At 39.4% G+C, this 19,271-nt stretch overlaps 1 protein-coding gene across 1 annotated transcript in view; it reads left to right on the forward strand.

The window, feature by feature from the left end:
• ttn.2 (titin, tandem duplicate 2) overlaps positions 1-19,271 on the forward strand; it is a 157,165-nt gene that overhangs the window by 67,724 nt on the left and 70,170 nt on the right. Inside the window, 45 exon segments of the mRNA XM_079464461.1 lie at positions 71-340; positions 420-695; positions 786-925; positions 1,013-1,139; positions 1,239-1,505; positions 1,614-1,880; positions 2,015-2,278; positions 2,353-2,492; positions 2,587-2,713; positions 2,805-3,071; positions 3,154-3,420; positions 3,510-3,776; positions 4,720-4,859; positions 5,904-6,030; positions 6,829-6,971; positions 8,274-8,397; positions 8,981-9,247; positions 9,333-9,430; positions 9,560-9,728; positions 9,815-10,081; positions 10,168-10,434; positions 10,531-10,809; positions 11,488-11,896; positions 11,986-12,110; positions 12,314-12,580; positions 12,670-12,939; positions 13,020-13,319; positions 13,408-13,710; positions 13,793-13,980; positions 14,367-14,481; positions 14,568-14,852; positions 14,960-15,111; positions 15,215-15,362; positions 15,443-15,620; positions 15,716-15,837; positions 15,933-16,220; positions 16,363-16,659; positions 16,753-16,939; positions 17,051-17,166; positions 17,281-17,580; positions 17,670-17,969; positions 18,056-18,161; positions 18,283-18,479; positions 18,562-18,873; positions 18,968-19,246. Of these exon segments, the coding sequence (XP_079320587.1) occupies positions 71-340; positions 420-695; positions 786-925; positions 1,013-1,139; positions 1,239-1,505; positions 1,614-1,880; positions 2,015-2,278; positions 2,353-2,492; positions 2,587-2,713; positions 2,805-3,071; positions 3,154-3,420; positions 3,510-3,776; positions 4,720-4,859; positions 5,904-6,030; positions 6,829-6,971; positions 8,274-8,397; positions 8,981-9,247; positions 9,333-9,430; positions 9,560-9,728; positions 9,815-10,081; positions 10,168-10,434; positions 10,531-10,809; positions 11,488-11,896; positions 11,986-12,110; positions 12,314-12,580; positions 12,670-12,939; positions 13,020-13,319; positions 13,408-13,710; positions 13,793-13,980; positions 14,367-14,481; positions 14,568-14,852; positions 14,960-15,111; positions 15,215-15,362; positions 15,443-15,620; positions 15,716-15,837; positions 15,933-16,220; positions 16,363-16,659; positions 16,753-16,939; positions 17,051-17,166; positions 17,281-17,580; positions 17,670-17,969; positions 18,056-18,161; positions 18,283-18,479; positions 18,562-18,873; positions 18,968-19,246 (9,804 nt within the window).

Here is a 19,271-nt window from a genome sequence, read left to right on the forward strand (position 1 = left end):
TTGAAAGAAATGCATTAACATCTTAGCCCTACCCACGAATTGACATTTCCTCCTGTTTTTTCTTTAATAGAGTTACCTATAAAATTCACAAGGAATCTGGAAGAGGAAATGTCTGTAATAAAGGGTCAGCCAATGTACCTGACCTGTGAGTTGAGCAAGGACAGGGATGTGGTCTGGAAGAAGGATGGCAAAGAGCTCAAACCAGTTGCTGGCAAGATTGCCATCAACGTAATTGGGCTCCAGCGTACCGTTACAATCCAGGACTCAAATGATGATGATGCGGGTGTTTACACTTGCGAGTGTGAGAACCTCAAGACACAAGCCAATGTCAAGATCATTGGTATGAGGATAGATATATTTAAATTAATGAATTTTTATGTTTATATTTCACAGACACTCATTTAATTCTTCATTTACAGAAATCATCAGAGATTGGTTGACGAAACCTTTGAGGGATCAGCATGTGAAACCCAAGGCCACAGCTACTTTTAAGGGTGAATTGTTCAAGGACACTCCCAACTGGAAATGGTTCAAGGGTAATGATGAAATCCCAATGGAGCCTTTGGATAAGTTCGAGGTGAAGAAGGATGGAAAGGAGGTCTCTCTCACAATCAAGAATGCTCAACCTGATGATGTCGGAGATTACGCCATTGAAATTGAGGGTCGCAGATATGCAGCAAAACTCACTCTTGGAGGTGTGTTAAGCAGTCTTATTTATTTGATAGCTTCCTGTGGAAGACTGTTTTTGATTATATTCCATATTCTTCTTGTTTGGTAATAATTAGAACGTGAAGCAGAAATCTTGAAGCCGCTTGCTAGTATTGAGGTGGTTGAGAAAGAGGAGGTCAGTTTTGAAACAGAAATTTCTGAAGACGATGTGGTTGGAGAATGGAAACTTAGAGGACAGGTTCTGACAAGGTCACCGGTAAGAACATTCAAAGCTGCAAAAGATGATTTATTTTCGTATGCTATTTTACATCTGTTAACACGTTCATTCCTTTTTTATTTCCAGACATGTGATATCAGAATGGAGGCAAAGAAAAGATTCCTTACGTTGAAAAATGTTCAACTTGACCAAGCTGGTGAAGTCTCTTACCAAGCTTTGAACGCCATTACAAGTGCAATGCTAACAGTCAAAGGTAAGTGAATAATGAGCATAAGCTGTATCTTAAAAGAAATAATACACTGAAGAGGGTGAAAAATAATGTTATTTTGATAACTTTTATTCATACTCTTAGAAATTGAAATGGACTTCACAGTCCCTTTGAAGGATGTTACTGTGCATGAAAAGAAACAGGCGAAATTTGAGTGCACCATCACGAAAGATGTGCCCAAAGTCATGTGGTTGAGAGGATCTGATATTATAATATCAGACCAAAAATATGATATCATTGATGATGGAAAGAAACATATGCTGGTCATAAACCATTGTGAATTTGATGACGAGGGAGATTACACTATTGAGGTTTTAGGTAAAACATCAACAGCCAAACTGACAGTTGATGGTAAGTCTTGGTTCAAGTGATTTCTGTCACCATGTGGTCTGCTCACAAATGTATGTTGTCCACTGTTAACAAGCTAAATGGATTTTGCAATGCACTGACACATTATAGGTATGCGGCTGAAAGTCATCTCACCAATATCGGATCAAACGATTAAGGAAGGTAAAACAGCTCGGTTTGAGCTTGAGCTTTCTCATGAGAATGTACCAGTAACGTGGTACAAAAATGAAACCAAACTGCATCCGAGCAGAACTATACTTACTCATGTTGATGGAAAGAAACATATATTAGAGATCAAGGATGTCACTCTAGATGACACTTGCCTAATAAAAGCAGAGGCTAAAGGAATATCCACAACAGCAAACCTGACAGTGCTAGGTAACCTTTTACTCTTAGATTTATATCTTGTGGTGGTAAAAAGTGTTCATATTTTGATAAGCTGTTTTACTAATGTTTATTTATAACACACGTGAATTCCACACGTTTTAAATACCTGATTTGTGTTCATGCAGAGGGAGATGCATACTTCACTGTCAAACTTCAAGATTATACTGCAGTTGAAAAAGACGAGGTCACGCTCGACTGCGAACTGAGCAAAGACGTTCCTGTGAAGTGGTTTCACAATGAAACTGAAATTAAAGCCTCCAAGATGGTTACCATGAAAGTTGATGACAAACGACGAATCCTTTGCATTAAGAAAGTGGAAGACAAAGACAAAGGCCAGTATGCTTGTGACTGTGGGACAGATAAAACATTGGCCACAGTTACCATTGAAGGTACGCTCGTTCACAAACTTTAATGTTTTTAAACTTTCTGATAGTGTTAGCTCACCAATGATTCTTTCTTTCAGCTCGTGACATCAAAGTTGTGCGTCCCATGTACGGCGTTGAGCTCTTTGATGGTGAGACTGCTCGTTTTGAGGTGGAAATCTCAGTGGATGATGTCCATGGCCAGTGGAAGCTGAAAGGAGAAGTCCTCTCCCCATCACCTGTATGTCTTTTAAAGAAATATTGAAACTCTGACAGATGTGACATTTGTGTTACATACATGGTTACATTCTGTGTTTTTCTGTTTATTGCAACAGGACATTGAAATCATTGAGGATGGTGCTAAGCACATCTTAACTTTGTACAACTGCAAAGTACCCCAAACCGGAGAGGTTTCATTCCAGGGTGCTAATGCAAAATGTTCAGCAAATCTAAAAGTGAAAGGTACACCCTGACAATTTTTTGTGGACTGTAGTTTTTGGATTTAGTTGGTGTTTTGTTGATGTCATTGATTTGTTTATTTTATTATGTGCAGAGGTTCCGATTACCTTCATGACACCTCTGACTGATGTGCATGTGTATGAGAAGGATGAGGCAAGATTCGAGTGTGAGGTCTCAAGACAGCCAAAGACTCTTCATTGGTTGAAAGGATCTCAGGAGATTACGACTGATGATAAATTTGAAGTACTTCAAGAGGGCAAGAGGCACACTCTGGTGGTAAAATCTGCAGCCTATGAAGATGAGGCTAAATACATGTTTGAGGCTGAAGACAAGAGGACATCTGCCAAACTTGTTATTCAGGGTACTTTTTTAAATTAAAATAAAGCATTTATTTTATCGATGTTTCACTACCTGCTAAATCCTGTGCTTGCAAATTTCCACAGGCATCCGTCTTGAGTTTGTCAGACCTATCAAAGACGTCACTGTTAAAGAGCGCGAGACAGCCGAGTTCAGAATTGAACTCTCTCATGAGAAGGTTCAAGTCACATGGTACAAGAATGATGTGCGTCTGCATCCAAGCAAAGTCGTGCACATGTCCGAGGATGGCAAGATCCACACACTTTCCTTCAAAGAGGTCTCCATTGATGACACTTCTCTCATCAAAGTCGAGGCTCTTGGAAAAACATGTGAGGCAATGCTGACTGTACTTGGTAAGTGTTTAACACTTTCATAGACACTCAACTACATACAAAAATGACAAATGACAGGATGAACAAAATGTTCTCTTGAAAATCAACAGAGGGAGAGCCTTACTTCACCAAGAAGTTGCAGGACTACACTGCTGTTGAGAAGGATGAGGTGGTCCTGATGTGTGAAGCGAGCAAATCTGCTGCCGAGGTGAAATGGTTCAAAGATGGGAAGGAGATAATTCCCTCCAAGAACATCATCATCAAAGTTGAAGGAAAGAAACGAATCCTGATTGTCAGGAAGGCAGAGAAGGCCAACATTGGGGAATATGTGTGCGACTGCGGCTCTGACAAAACAGCAGCCAAACTTAACATTGAAGGTATGCATCTACTTTTCTATGTGGGAAAACATTAATCAATTATTTTTGTCCTTTTTCCTCTACGCGCAAATGTCTAAACCAGTTTTGTAGACAAAAATACAAATGTTAGTTTCTTTTATTACACAATGCACATTTAATTTGATTAAAATGTTTTAGAAACGGACTACTTTGATGAAATAATTAAGAAAATAACCAGTAGGAGCCCAATTTAAAAAGTATGAAAATTTTAGGTGAAGGCACACTAAGGATAAAATATCATAGTTGTGATTTATTTTGCTGACATCACAAATTCTATAGTTACACTTTGTAGTTTTGATGCGTGAACTACGGAAAATCGAAAAAAGTAAGTGACCCCTAACCTTTGAACAACATTTCTAAAAACAAATTTAAATCCAAACTTCCTTTGCATTTATTAGCAGAAATTTAAAGCGAAATAAACTGGTCAAAAACAGTAAAAATATGCAATGTATGCAGATCTTAAACGCTGCAAAGAAAACAAGTTCATATATATGTTTACTTTAAACAACACAATACTAATGATTGTACATGTATTTTACTATCAGTTCAAAAAAGAATAAATGATGGAATAAGCCTGATTTTGCATCTTTGCCTTCTCTTTGCCTTGTCATTACTGAGGTTTGTTTCTGTTGAATTCAACAGACACTAAAATTGCAACAATTCTTGCAGAAATGCTAATTAAAGGCAAACTGGAATGGTCTCCTTTTCTAACCTTTTCTTAAATCATGTTTTTTTATCGTGCATTCCAATTTATATCAATCAAACTGCAGTTGGTTTGTTTGATTGGAACCAAACTCTTCATATGTAAAATAATATAACATTTCTTGTTTTAAGCATTTTTAGTACAGTATGTGTACTGGCTATGAAGCGTAATCCATGACATTTTCTGTAAATTCCTCCACTTTTCTTGTCCTGTCCTCTACAGAACGTGACATCAAGATTGTCCGTCCACTGTACAGTGTGGAAGTCACAGAGACTGAGACCGCTCGTTTTGAGACAGAAATCTCTGAGGAGGATGTCCATGGACACTGGAAACTCAAAGAAGATGCTCTGCACCAGTCACCGGTAATTTCAATTGTAATAGGGCAAGGGTCAGCAACACGTAGCTATTGGGCCGCATGTGGCTCTTCTGCCCCCCTGCTTCGGCTCCCTGCAGTCTTTATAAGGCCCTCTTTGTGCCTGGTATTAAGATGCGTTTTGGTCGAACAGATCACAAGTGGACGAAAGAGTCACATACCCGTTTACACCTGCTGCTGTAATCTGTCCATTTTTTTCACTTTTGACCACTTCTGTCCTGATATCTGAGAAAATATCTGAAAAAGCATGCACTTATTTCGTCTATTCTAATGAAATATCTGAGAAAGAAAATACATTTACCCAGCCAGGGTCGAATACAAATACATTTACCCAGCCGAATACTGTTTGCGTGTGTTAGAAATTAATTGGTGAGAAAACATTCTGCTTGCTACGTTTTTGTCTTTAAATCCAACTTTAAGGTCTTAAGTCGGCATAGTTTAAATCCTGTCCGTAGATGTCCGTAGGGTGGAGTAGACGGTCTCTGTAGCTGTTCATCAAAACGCTTCAAAAACAAAATCCAAAAAAAAAAAAAAAAGCTGAATTTGAAAAAAGCAACGCTACTCCCACTTATTGCCGGGGAAAAATTTATAAATCTAAATACAATAAAAATCACACTATATTGCCACCTAGTGGTGCAAATGGGTAACTTCTACCTTTCTTGCATAACCTGTGTTATAGTAATTTAAAGGTTATATATACAGAAAATAAAATGTATTTGGTGGGAGAGGGCCCAAAATGGCTCTTTTGGTCGCAAAGGTTGCCGAACCTGCAATAGGGCTTTCAAAGTGTGGGTTCTCAATCTCATAACACTCAATATTATCATAATACTTCATAGTACATAACATAACCCACTGTACAGCTTCTTTGGACATTTTAGTGTTCATGAAATGTGTTAGATTTGAGATTCGAATAATTGTATGTGGCACATTACATTAATTATATGGAAATTTGCTATTGTTATATATGAAATAATGTAGCCTATATTGTGTCTGCGTAATGAGATTTTCTGGTTTGTTTTTGCTCACACTTCAGGACTGTGAAATTAAAGAGGAAGGCACGAAGCACATGCTTATTCTCTACAATGTGCGCATGGACATGGTTGGCAGCGTGGACTTCAGTGCTGCTAATGCCAAATCCAGGGCTCAGCTTAGAGTTAAGGGTAAGAGTGATATAACCTCTTCTTACACAAGACATATTTTAAGCCGGTGATATGCTACAGTTAAGGTGGAACCATGCTTTCTTTGAAACAATAACTGCTTAACTTAAAAATATAAATTTTACTCTGCCTTTAAAGTTTCTGAATGAAATTTAGTTAAATAATCAGTCATTGCAGTTGATGATAAGGCCATACATTTTGCTGACAGGTATTATGTCATGGTAAGTAGGTGTTAAAAATATTATGGCGGAGATTAATGTTACAGGCAGTTTGGCAGTCGATTAGATTTTTGGTTCAGCTCGTTTTGTTTGTTTAATACTAACAAGCAAGTCACTGTTATGACATGCAATCCTCAGCAATTATGTAGGCATTTTAATAAATTAAGTAACCTATCCCCAACATTCTCTTTTTCCTGGAAAAGTCCAGCGGGTTGATTGACAGTAGCAGGTTGACATGTCTTTACAGGGGGTGGGCTGGTGGCCAATCAGGCTTTGCGGTTATTTTAGAAGCTACATGCCATATCTAGAGAAGCTCTGTCAGTGATTGGCAGAGGATTACCAGACCTCCCCTCCAAGTTTTTTTCTTACCATATACATCTTAAGGAAACTCAATATGCAAATGAACTAGGTCCCCCAACACAAGCCCTTCTCTTGTAAAATCCCACTTGTCCTGGAGGCTTCAGGCTCCAGAGCAGCAGCCTGTTGTCAGTGGGAAAGCGCGATGCGGATTTGTAGTTAAAGGATTAACAGTGTCCCTTGGAACTTTGGAGGTGACTAACAATGTCTTCTCCTCAATCCAAAGCACGAGTGATAGGCCTCTTGAAGCCTCTCAAAGATGTAACAGTCACAGCGGGAGAAACTGCAACCTTTGACTGCGAACTGTCTTATGAGGGCATACCTGTGGAATGGTTCCTAGGGGGTACAAAGCTAGAACCAAGTGACAGAGTAAGTGCAAATGTTTTGTTCTTTATTGATGTGCCTTTTGTAAGTGGCTTGTTTTTGTAATCTGCATCGGAGCTGTTGATGGATTATTCAATTCAAGATGGTCGCTGAGTGATTTCAACACATGGTTAATTGCAAATGGGATATTAGATCAGCCAAAACAATTTGCTTTGGTTAAAACGGTTTTATCTCTAGCATGTAGTTTGAACTATTTGCAAGATCATTTTAAAAGTTTTTTACATGTTGCTTGTGAAATGGATCTGTACGTTAAATGCTTTCTTCATATAAGGGCCTGAGGTATCAGGATACCAGTTGAGCATTTGATCTGGGTTTTGAGATAACACACAGGGCTATTCTGCACTGCAAGCGTTCCTCTGGTTATTTTTAACTGCTCCAAGAGTGTATGTGCAATGGCAGGTGGCAAGAGGCCTTTTTTACAAACATTGTTTTAAATGTATGTATGCATATGTATGTACAGATGTAGAATAAATTTTTCTTAAGTGTGGGCATTTCTGTTAGTCATGTGTGTCGTGTGTCTATCATGTCTTTTGTAAGTAGTATAATTTTGGATTTTATTTGTATCTTAATGAATTTCTCATATTAAATGGTTGTGATACAAAACTATGAATACTGTGAAAATAACCTTGATTTAGGATCTGTTTGTATTCCTTATTGTGGTCTCTTAAAGATTACTGATTGTATGAATACGAGATAATTCAGTTTAAATTAAGGCTAATTTTGACATTTTAGTTACTGTCATTAGAAAGGAACATCTATACAGTTTTTCTAGTATTTACTACATATCTAATTTCCGCCATATTTAAACTAAGCAGAAAAGGGTTATCTATTTTGTTTACGAAAGCAAAATACTTTACTGGGAGGTATTCGAATTATTATTATTAGCATTATTTAACATGACTTTGTCAGTTGTACTGAGTGGTGAATAGTAAAACCCTTGAGTTGCTATGAATTACTTTTGTTTAAGAGGTCTCTTTCTTTCTTTGGTTTTGTTCGGTTGTTTCTGTGAATTTCTTTTGCATACAAACCATACACAACATTCCAATTTATATTATTGACATTCTTTATCTGTCATATCCTAAGCTCATCTTAAATTAAAGCTCCACCAGCCAAATATAATAGTGCCCAAATTGGCTCTCTGGGAACATGGTTGCAAAAGCAAAGGTGTGAAACTGAGAACTGTTCCTGTTTCTCAGCTGCTGATGTCTGTTGGCATGGGGTAGTAAATAGCCTCTCCCCACAGTTGACAGGAAAATTGTGATTTATCAAATGGCTTGATTTGCACAGGTGGTGACCCGAGCAGAAGGCAGAACTCACACGCTGACCCTCAGAGATGTAAAGATGACAGAGGCCGGTGAAGTAAAACTCACGGCAAAGGACTTTGTGACACAGGCGCAGCTCATTGTAAAGGGTAAGAGCCATTTGTTGAAAAGACCAGCATTTCATTAATATGTTGTGTGTTGAAAGCTGATCTTATATTTAATTTCATAAAACAAAATATCTAACGTCATTTATCTTGTCAAGAAAATTTATAGTGAAAATGATAGATATTTTTACTAGAAAACAAGACAAAAATGCTTAGTAAGAATGACATTTTTGGCAGCGCAGAGTAAATATAAACCAGCTTAGACCAGTTAGAAAATGCTGGACCTATATTATAAAGGCCAATCATATACTGTTGGTGAATGAGCCTTAGTCATATATAATAACAAACAGGTGTATGAAAAACACATATCTGCCATAATCACTTAAGCGCTTTAGTTGCAGTTGAAAGTGTTGGTTTTAGAACTTGCCTTTTAGTACTTGCTTTCCCTCAAGTGATTTACACCAACACAACAGACCTTTTGGTCAAAAGTAATTTGCCTATCAATGGCAAGGGTGTCTACTCAGTGCTCAGTCCTTAACTGTTCTACATTAGTGTTTGTAAATATAATCTTTCAAAATGATAACTTTATTGTATTGTAAACAATTTTTTTTAATAATTTGCCATACAGAGCCTCCAGTTGAATTCACCAAACCCCTGGAGGACCAGACCGTAGAAGAAGAAGCCACTGCTGAGCTTGAGTGTGAAGTCTCCAGAGAGAACGCAGAGGTCAGGTGGTTCAGAGATGGACAGGAAATACGCAAAACCAAGAAGTATGACATGGTTGTCGACGGCCGTAAGAGAAAACTTATCATCCATGACTGCGCACTTGATGACTCAAAGACATTTACCTGTGATGCTCAGCAGTTCAAGACTTCAGCTTTCCTGAACGTCGAACGTAAGTTATTCAGAATGAAATGCCCAAATCAAGTATTTGAGCTGCATTTGTAAGTACTAATAAATTATTATCTTTTAATTTTCAGCTCCACATGTTGAGTTTGCTAAGCCGCTCCATGATGTTGAGGTCAAAGAGAAGGAATCTGCCAGATTTGAATGCGAAGTGTCACGTGAAAATGCAAAGGTTTGTGTGTCCTTCATTGAATTGGATTAATTTCCTTTCTTTTATACTGCTTCACAATTCAGCTGCACATACTGTAGATTCTACTGAAACAAACAAATATAAAACCCATCATTGACTTAACACTTTTAGGTTCGGTGGTTCAAAGACGGAAGTGAAATCAGAAAAGGCAAGAAATATGAGATCATTTCTGAAGGAGTAAAACGTATTCTCATCGTAAGCAAGTCTGTCTTTGATGATGAGGCAGAATATGAATGCGACGCCAGGTCCTCCAAAACCTCTGGCATGCTCACAGTAGTTGGTAGGTGTTATTTTTTACTCAAACGTTGGTGCATAGCTTGATTTGGTAGCCAATTGATTTAAAAAAAATGTATTATCTTATTCCAGAGGAGGAGGCTCGATTCACAAAGAACCTGGCTAATGTTGAGGGCACTGAAACAGACAGCGTCAAACTGATTTGTGAAGTCTCCAAGCCAGATGCAGAGGTTACATGGTACAAGGGTGACCAAGAGTTGCCTGAAGTTGGCAGATATGAACACATTGCTGATGGCAAAAAGAGAATTCTCATCATTAAGGATCTTCAAATGGAAGACGCAGGAGAATACCACTGTAAACTGCCCAGCTCACAAACAACAGGGAACCTAAAGATTAATGGTAAGGTTTAGTTCTATCCAATAGCGATCTACCTTTTTGGAAACATTGCACTTTGCCTAATGCGGTAACGTTTAATGTTTCTTCAGAGCTTGCTGCTGAGTTTATCTCCAGGCCTCAAAACCAGGAGGTGGTTGAGGGTGAAAAAGCAGAATTTGTGTGCTCGGTCTCTAAAGACACATATGAAGTGAAGTGGCTGAAGGGAGACAAGGAGCTTCAGTCAGATGACAAATATGACATTATTTCTGATGGCAAGAAGCGTGTTCTTGTCATCAAGAGATGTGAGCTTAAGGATGAGGGAGGCTTCGTAGCAGTTATTGGAACAACAAGAGCCTCTGCCGATTTGGCTGTAATCGGTGTGTTGACATGCACATTTTTATTTTTAAATGCGGTTATATTCCTTAAAAATTATCATTCTCATTTTTTGCTGTGTTGTGTTTGCTGTGTTACAGAAAAGCTTAGGATAATTACCCCGCTCAAGGACTTGATAGCAAATGATGGACAGGAGACAGTCCTCAATTGTGAAGTTAACACTGAGGGTGCCAAAGCCAAATGGCTGAAGAATGATGAGACGTTATTTGAAAGTAGCAAGTTTATCATGGTCCAGAAAGACAATGTTTTCTCTCTGAGAATCAAAGAAACACAAAAAACAGATGAAGGCAACTATACCATTATGCTGACCAACCAGCGTGGTGAACAAGCAAAGAGCACTGCCAGCATTACTGTGCAAGGTATGACACCCTGATAATATGCTGTACCCAAACATTAATTTGATGCATTTTCTTCATATGCACATTGAAAAAGTTCTCAATTACTACTTTTCCAAAATATTCCTGTAAGAATTTTAGAAGTCATTTTTGCAAATGTTAGTATGTGTTCTTTTTAAATGCTTGTCAATATATATTATATAATCAATTATATATATTTTTTAAATGTGTACATTTGAAATTATCTCATCTTATAGAAAAGGCTTAACGTCCCAGTGAAATTTTGAATTACATTCCTATTTTTATGAAATATTGCACTGTTTATTGTAAATAGATAATCAGTGTTGAGTTAATATCTGAAAATTCACTTCCGTCCTCTGGTGACTATCCATCTCAAATTTATTTATACATCTAATCAATTCGCAGTGAAAAACGCAAGCCACGCCCACTATTTTGTTTCAGTCTAAATTACGTTTCACATGGAAAAGTGTCAGAATCAGGATGTAAAAAGGATACCAACTTCCAGTTTACGATGTCATTCAGATTCTAAGTTGTAACCCTGTGACTAGAGTATAAAAGTACGATTTTCTCTTTAAAAAGCTGCCTAGAGGCATATACAGTGGTCTACAGATGATTTCTAAATTGTTTCATTTATACACCACACTAAATTTGATACTAACTTGTATATCTTACGGTCTGCAGAGGAAGATCTTAGGATAATTGTTCCCCCTGAGGATGTTGACACGCAGGAGAAACGCACCATCAGCTTTTCATGCAAGGTGAACAGACTGAATGTGACAGTCCAGTGGATGAAGGCCGGTCAGGAGATCACTTTCAGCAAACGTATTGTGTATCGTGTGGACAAGGATAAACACACTCTGACCATTAAAGACTGCAGCCTTGCAGATGAGGGTGAATACACTGTAGTCGCTGGAGCTGATAAAGCTTCTGCAGAGCTGATCATCAGCGAGGCACCCACTGACTTCACCGCTCAGCTCCAAGATCAAACCAACACTGAGTTTGAGGATGCTGAGTTCACTTGTGAACTTTCCAAAGAGAAGGCTGAAATCAAATGGTACAGAGACGGTAGGGAGATCAGAGAAGGACCCAGGTGAGATGCTTTCTATTGTTGTAAGTTCTTCAGTTAGGAGCGTGTTATTGTTTGAATATGTGTAACCTGCTTTTGTGTTTCATTTTAAGATATCAGTTTGAGAGAGATGGTAAGACATGCAGATTGCGCATTAAGGAGTGCAGACCCGATGATGAGTGTGAATATGCCTGTGGAGTAGACGACAAAAAAACAAGAGCCCGTCTCTTTGTAGAGGGTGAGCTTGTTTATTTTTATGTTAAAAATGTCTTTTAGCATTGCTGAAAGTTTTTGATCTAATATACATATGATCCAGGGGCATATCTAAAATGAAAACTCACAGTAAAATGTCAGGCTTAACTGCCCTAGTACTTATGTATTATGTTATTCTAGTCTTTTATATGACAGGCAATCACTTTTTGTCTATCCAACTCTTTTTAGAGACCCCAGTGGAGATCATCAGACCACCCACAGATGTGTTTGAGCCCCCAGGCTCTGATGTTGTCTATGAAGTGGAGCTGAACAAAGACAGAGTTGAGGTCAAATGGCTGAGGAACAACATGACCGTTGTTCAAGGTGATAAGTACCAGATGATGAGCGAGGGTAAAATTCACAGGCTTCAGGTCTGTGAGATTAGGCCACGTGATCAAGGCGAGTACAGAGTCATTGCCAAGGACAAAGATGCCAGAGCCAAACTTGAGCTTGCTGGTAAGAGGAAAAAAATATGAATGTTTATAAGCAAATCAGATGAAGATTCACTATACGGATGTTTACAATGCCTTTGTGTTTCTCCACAGCTATTCCAACAATTAAAACCTTGGATCAAAACCTGGTGACAGATGCTGGAAAGCCATTTGTTATGACTGTTCCTTACAATGCATACCCACATGCTGAGGCCGAATGGTTCTTCGACAACATCAGTTTGCCAAAGGACAATATTCACACTTCAACTGACAGGACAGAGTACAGACTCAAGGACCCTAAGAAGTCAGAAGAAGGCCGTTATAAAATTATCATCCAGAACAAACATGGAAAAGGGGAGGCTTTTATCAATCTAAAAGTTGTCGGTGAGTTATATTTAAATAAAACAAACAAAACCATACTTATTTTAAGAGTTTTTTGCTAACACATAAGTCATCTTTTGCAGATGTTCCTGGGCCTGTGAAGAACCTGCAGGTTGTTGACACCGCTGATGGTGAGGTCAGCATTGCCTGGGAAGAGCCAGATTGTGATGGTGGCAGCAAGATATTGGCATATGTGATCGAGAGACGCAATATTAAACGCAAGACTTGGACTCTGGCCACTGACAGTGCAGACAGCACAGAGTATTGTGTGACTGGCCTGCAGAAAGACTCAAAGTACCTCTTCCGTGTCTGTGCACGCAACAGAGTCGGAAGTGGAATCAGCATTGAGACTGATAAAGCAGTTCAAGCTAAGAATAAGTTTGGTAAGTCAGGAATGTCAGATTTTTTTGCATCAGTTCTGTGCTTCCTAGACTGTGATCTAATATTACTTTTTAATTTTGAACATTACAGATGTTCCTGACCCACCACAGAATGTCACTGTTGGAAATGTCAATAAGTTTGGAGCCACAGTGTCCTGGGAACCTCCCCTGTCCGATGGTGGATCTGAGATCACATCATACATTATTGAGCTCCGTGACAGAACGTCTGTGAATTGGGCTCCTGTCATGGTGACCAAATCACATGAGCGCACAGCTATCATTAATGATGTCATTGAAAATAAAGAATACATATTCCGCGTCAAGGCTGAGAATAGAGCTGGAATTGGCAAACCAAGTGCTGCAACAAACCCAATGAAAATCATGGACCCCATTGGTTAGTGCCTCAGATGCTTTTATTACTTTCAGCACACAAGCCTAAATGCATAACTAATATATCTTAATGTTTTGATTTTCAGAAAGGCCAAGCCCTCCACTGAATTTGACACACTCCGAGCAAACAAAGGACTCCTGTCTGTTGACATGGGAGACTCCTTTAAAGAACGGAGGCACTCTAATCACTGGCTACATCATTGAGAGGTGTGAGGAAGGTTCAGAAAAATGGCTCAGATGTAATGCCAGGCTTTGCCAAGACCTGGTTTACAGGGTAAGTGTGCCAGCTATGCAATCTGTTTTTGTTATTGTGTGTAGCATTATTTTTGTATATTAGTACAACATTAAGCCATAGGAAACCATGCATTATAGGCACAATTCAAAACACAGTAAAAACACAGTAAAGCATGGTGTTGAGTGGCTATTTGCTTTTTGCCAGCCTTTAATAAAAGACACAAAGTTCAATAATACAGTGTCTAACTTTATTTATAACTATCAGAATAAACAGTTCTTAAAAAGTTTTTTTAAGTTCTTTAAAATATTCCTTTTATATCTATTCGTATCATATTCTTATATTCCTGAAGGCTGTTTGTGTGGTTGTGTGTATTTGGTTGTATCACTATGAAAATGATTCATAATGATCCATAACATTTTCCACAGATGTCTGGCCTTAAGTTTGGAACAAAATACAGTTATAGAGCCATTGCTGAAAATGCAGCAGGCCAGTCTGACCCTTCCAACATTGTTGGTCCTGTGTTGGCAGATGACCCACACTGTAAGTGATGTCCGCTTCATCAAACCTCACAAGTCTATTCAGTATTTACAAGTTGCTTACCATTGAATTTACTTCCTTTAACATAGTTGCACCTACTTTGGACATGAATGCATTTAAGGATGGTCTTGAGGTCATTGTCCCCCATCCTCTTGCAATCCGAGTACCCATTACTGGCTACCCAGTCCCCAAAGCAAAGTGGACTTTTGGTGAAACTGAACTTGCAGCTGGTGACCGTGTGTCCATGGTTACAAAGGCTACCTTCACAGAGCTTGTTATCACCCCAAGTGTGCGCCCAGACAGAGGCACATACTCTCTAACACTAGAAAATGATGTGACCAGTGTTTCAGGAGAAATTAATGTCAATGTCATTGGTATGTAGAATGTTAAACTACATTTTATACATTACACACATACTTCAGGAACAAAGTTTTTAGTATCTAGGACAAAATTTTATAGCATCCGATATTTTTTTCTGCAGCATCTCCAAGTGCACCCAAAGACTTAAAGGTTGCAGAGGTGACAAGAAGGCATGTTCACCTGATGTGGGAGGCACCTGATCATGATGGAGGCAGTCCAATCACTGGCTACCAGGCTGAGAAACGTGAAGTTTCTAGAAAGACCTGGGTGAAGGTATAGGCATTAGTACTGTATATTTACTGCCATTTTAACTTTTCTTGGTCCCTCTGTAGTTTTCTTAAAGTGATAACTTTTCTTATTTATATGTGATTTTAAGGTGATGGCAGGTTTGCAAGACCAGGAGTACACAATAACAGATGTTGTTGAAGGAAAGGAGTATTTGTTCAGAGTTATTGCTTGCAACAAATGTGGCCCTGGAGAACCCGCATACATTGATGAACCTGTTAATGTGTCATCACCTGCTAGTAAGTAAACTGATGTTTATTATTTATTGAAAAAACACAGAACATGGAGTTTCAATTGAATGTGTTTGTGTGTTACACAGCTGTGCCAGACCCACCAGAAAACCTTAAATGGAGAGACAAGTCTGCTAGCAAGATCTTCTTGTCATGGGAGCCTCCTAAATGGGACGGTGGTGCTGGAATCAAAGGTTATATTATTGACAAATGTCAACGTGGAACAGACAAGTGGGAACCTTGTGGAGACCCAGTACCTGAGCTTAAGTAAGTGAATGTATACTACATTTTGTTGGTCACGAGTAATGACCGGAAAATAAATAATTAATACAAATCTTAAACCAAACTAACTCTGCCAACAGGTTTGAGGTGACAGGTCTCATCGAAGGACAGTGGTATGCTTATCGTGTGAGGGCATTGAATAGACTGGGTGCCAGCAGACCTTGCAAGGCAACAGATGAGATCTTGGCTGTTGATCCTAAAGGTACATTATTACATTATGTATCCACATTGTGATGAATATTTAGTACGTCTCAACACTAAATAACTATGTCTTTGTTTTTCATCCCAATTTAACAGAACCTCCTGAGATTCAGCTTGATGCAAAACTGCTGGCTGGCCTGACTGCCAAAGCAGGTACAAAGATTGAACTTCCGGCGGATATCACAGGCAAACCAGAGCCTAAAGTCAAATGGACCAAGGCCGACCTAGTCCTGAAGCCAGATGACAGAATAGCAATCGATACCAAGCCAGGACACTCCACCATGTCCATTGCTAAGACCAAAAGAGATGACACTGCAACATACATCATTGAAGCAGTAAACAGCAGTGGGCGTGCAACTGCAACTGTTGATGTCAACATTCTAGGTCAGTTCACTTTCCTTTATTTCAATAAGAATACAAACCAACAATCAATGACAATCTTGCCATATGTAAAACTGAAATGTTTAATAATACTGCCAGGATTCAGATAACATTTGTACCCAATATATTTGTTCACTCCATATAGATAAGCCTGGTCCCCCAGCCGCATTTGATATCTCTGAAATCACCAGTGAGTCCTGTTTGTTGTCCTGGAATCCACCTAGAGATGATGGTGGTTCAAAGGTCACAAACTATATTGTTGAGCGGAGGGCTGTGGACAGTGAGATCTGGTACAAGTTGTCTTCCACTGTGAAGCAGACCACCTACAAGGCAACTAAACTTGTAGCATTCAAGGAGTATGTGTTCAGGGTATACGCTGAAAATCAATTTGGCGTTGGAGCCCCAGCTGAACATGCCCCCATTATTGCCAGATACCCCTTTGGTATGTTATTTTATGCAACTTCAACTATACAGTGTATTATTGTCTACAATGCCAAACTATATTAGAAATTAATATTCACTTTCAATATTTTAGATACCCCTGGACCACCATACAAACTCGAGACATCTGATATTGCCAAGGATTCAGTAACTCTGACCTGGTATGAGCCTGATGAGGACGGTGGAAGTCCCATCACTGGCTACTGGGTAGAAAGATATGAGCCAGACCATGACAAATGGATCAGATGCAATAAGCTGCCTATCAGGGACACAAACTTCCGGTAGGAATATGAATTTGGCATAGAATGAGCAAGCTGAGTGTTTATTTACATTTGAATGCTTTTTTAAATGTATGGTTGTGAACAAATCTAAGAAGCTCATTTTGCTTGCAGGGTAAAAGGACTGCCCACAAGAAAGAAGTATAAGTTCCGTGTTTTGGCAGAGAATCTTGCAGGACCTGGCAAACCAAGCAAAGAGACAGACCAGATTTTGATCAAAGATCCAATTGGTAGGATAACATTTGATAAATATAATTATTTGTCCATTTAAAAGATAACTTTGTCCATTTAAAATATTTTATTCAGAGAGAGCATGTTAAAACAGATATATTGATTTGTTTTAGATCCTCCATGGGCTCCTGGTAAGCCCACTGTCAAAGATGTAGCAAAGACATCTGCCTTCCTCCAATGGACGAAACCTGAGCATGATGGTGGTGCCAAGATTGAGTCCTACATCGTTGAGCTCCTGAAAAGCGGAACTGATGAGTGGGTTCGCGTAGCTGACAGTATTCCCACTCTTGAACATTTCCTGAGAGGACTGATGGAAAAACAAGAGTATTCATTCCGTGTCAAAGCCGTCAATGCGGCGGGCGAGAGTGAACCTAGTGAGCCGAGTGATCCAGTTCTCTGCAAGGAGAGACTTAGTAAGTCACACTATTAACACAGTTACTCCCAAAAAACATTCTTCAACAACAAATCTTCATGTACCCTAACAATGGTCCTCCTTTATCAGATCCTCCATCTCCACCAAGATGGCTTGGAGTTGTTACCAGCACCAGGAACAGCGCTGAATTGAAATGGACAGCACCCGAGAGAGACGGTGGCTCTCCTATTACAAATTACATAATTGAGAAGAGAGATGTCAGACGCAAAGGCTGGCAGGTCGTGGACACCACTGTGAAGGAGCTCATGTACACCGTCACCCCACTAAATGAGGGGTCTCTCTATGTGTTCCGTGTAGCTGCAGAGAACACCGTTGGACCCAGTGAATACTGCGAACTTGCAGACTCCGTTCTCGCCAAGGATACTTTCGGTGCTTATTTGAGTGTTACTATTACTTGTTTTGATGGTCGGATATTCATTGCTTAACATTTTCATGTGTGATTTTCCACTTCACAGGTACTCCTGGACCTCCATATAATCTGACCATTACTGAGGTGTCCAAGAGTCATGTTGACCTGAAATGGGATGCTCCTCAGAATGATGGTGGCAGACCAGTCTTGAGGTAGTAACATATGGCCATTGCATTAGTGCAAAAAACTGTAGTAAATGGTCCCAGAGCTGTTCATGTTCCTGCTGTTTGCTTTTGAAATCTAAATAATAACATTCAATCTTTTTCATCCTAGATATGTTGTTGAGAAAAAGGAGAAACTTGGAACCCGTTGGGTGAAATCTGGAAAGACTTCAGGTCCTGACTGCCATTACAGAGTGACTGATGTAATAGAGGGCACTGAAGTGCAATTGCAGGTCTCTGCTGAAAACGAGGCTGGAATCGGACACCCAAGTGAACCCACTGATATTGTTGTCATTGAGGACCCGACAGGTATAATAACAAGAATGTCTGAAAGTATTGAAGTATTAAACAATCAGTCTTGAGTGTATAATCTCATTCCGTCTCTTGACAGGTCCACCATCACCTCCTCAGGACTTGCACATCACTGAAGCTGCCAGAAACCATATTTCTATTTCCTGGAAAGCCCCAGAGAAAAGTGGAGGAAGTCCAGTTATTGGATACCATATAGAGCTCTGCGAGGCTGGTACAGAGAAGTGGATGCGGGTGAACTCTCGTCCGGTCAAAGAGCTGAAATACAGAGCAGGCGAAGAGGAGGGCATCGTGCCTGAGAAGCAGTATACCTTCAGAGTCCGTGCTGTCAATTCTGTGGGCGCCAGTGAACCCTCTGACATTTCTGAGAGTGTATATGCCAAAGATTCAGACTGTAAGCAGATTATTTTTTCAAAAATAATAAAACTGTAAATGTTTTGACATGTTACTTCAGTCAAATGATTATTCTATGATCCATATCAATGCAGGCAACCCGACCCTCGATTTTCAGACCAAGGACCTTGTTGTTGTGGAGGGTGAAAAGATGCACCTCCCTATTCCATTTAGGGCTGTTCCAGCACCCAAGATCACATGGCACAAAGATGGAAGTGAACTGAAGGCTGATGACAGAACTTTCTTTAGAACAGAGTACACATCCTGCCATCTGGAAATCCCAAGCTGCTTGCATGCTGATGGTGGCCAGTACAAAGTTACCCTGGAGAACGGCCTTGGTGAAGCTAGTGGAACAGTCAATGTTAAAGTTATTGGTATGTTTTGTGTTTATGTAATCAT

Source organism: Barbatula barbatula (assembly GCF_947034865.1).
Source record: "Barbatula barbatula genome assembly, chromosome: 9".
NCBI lineage: Eukaryota > Metazoa > Chordata > Actinopteri > Cypriniformes > Nemacheilidae > Barbatula > Barbatula barbatula.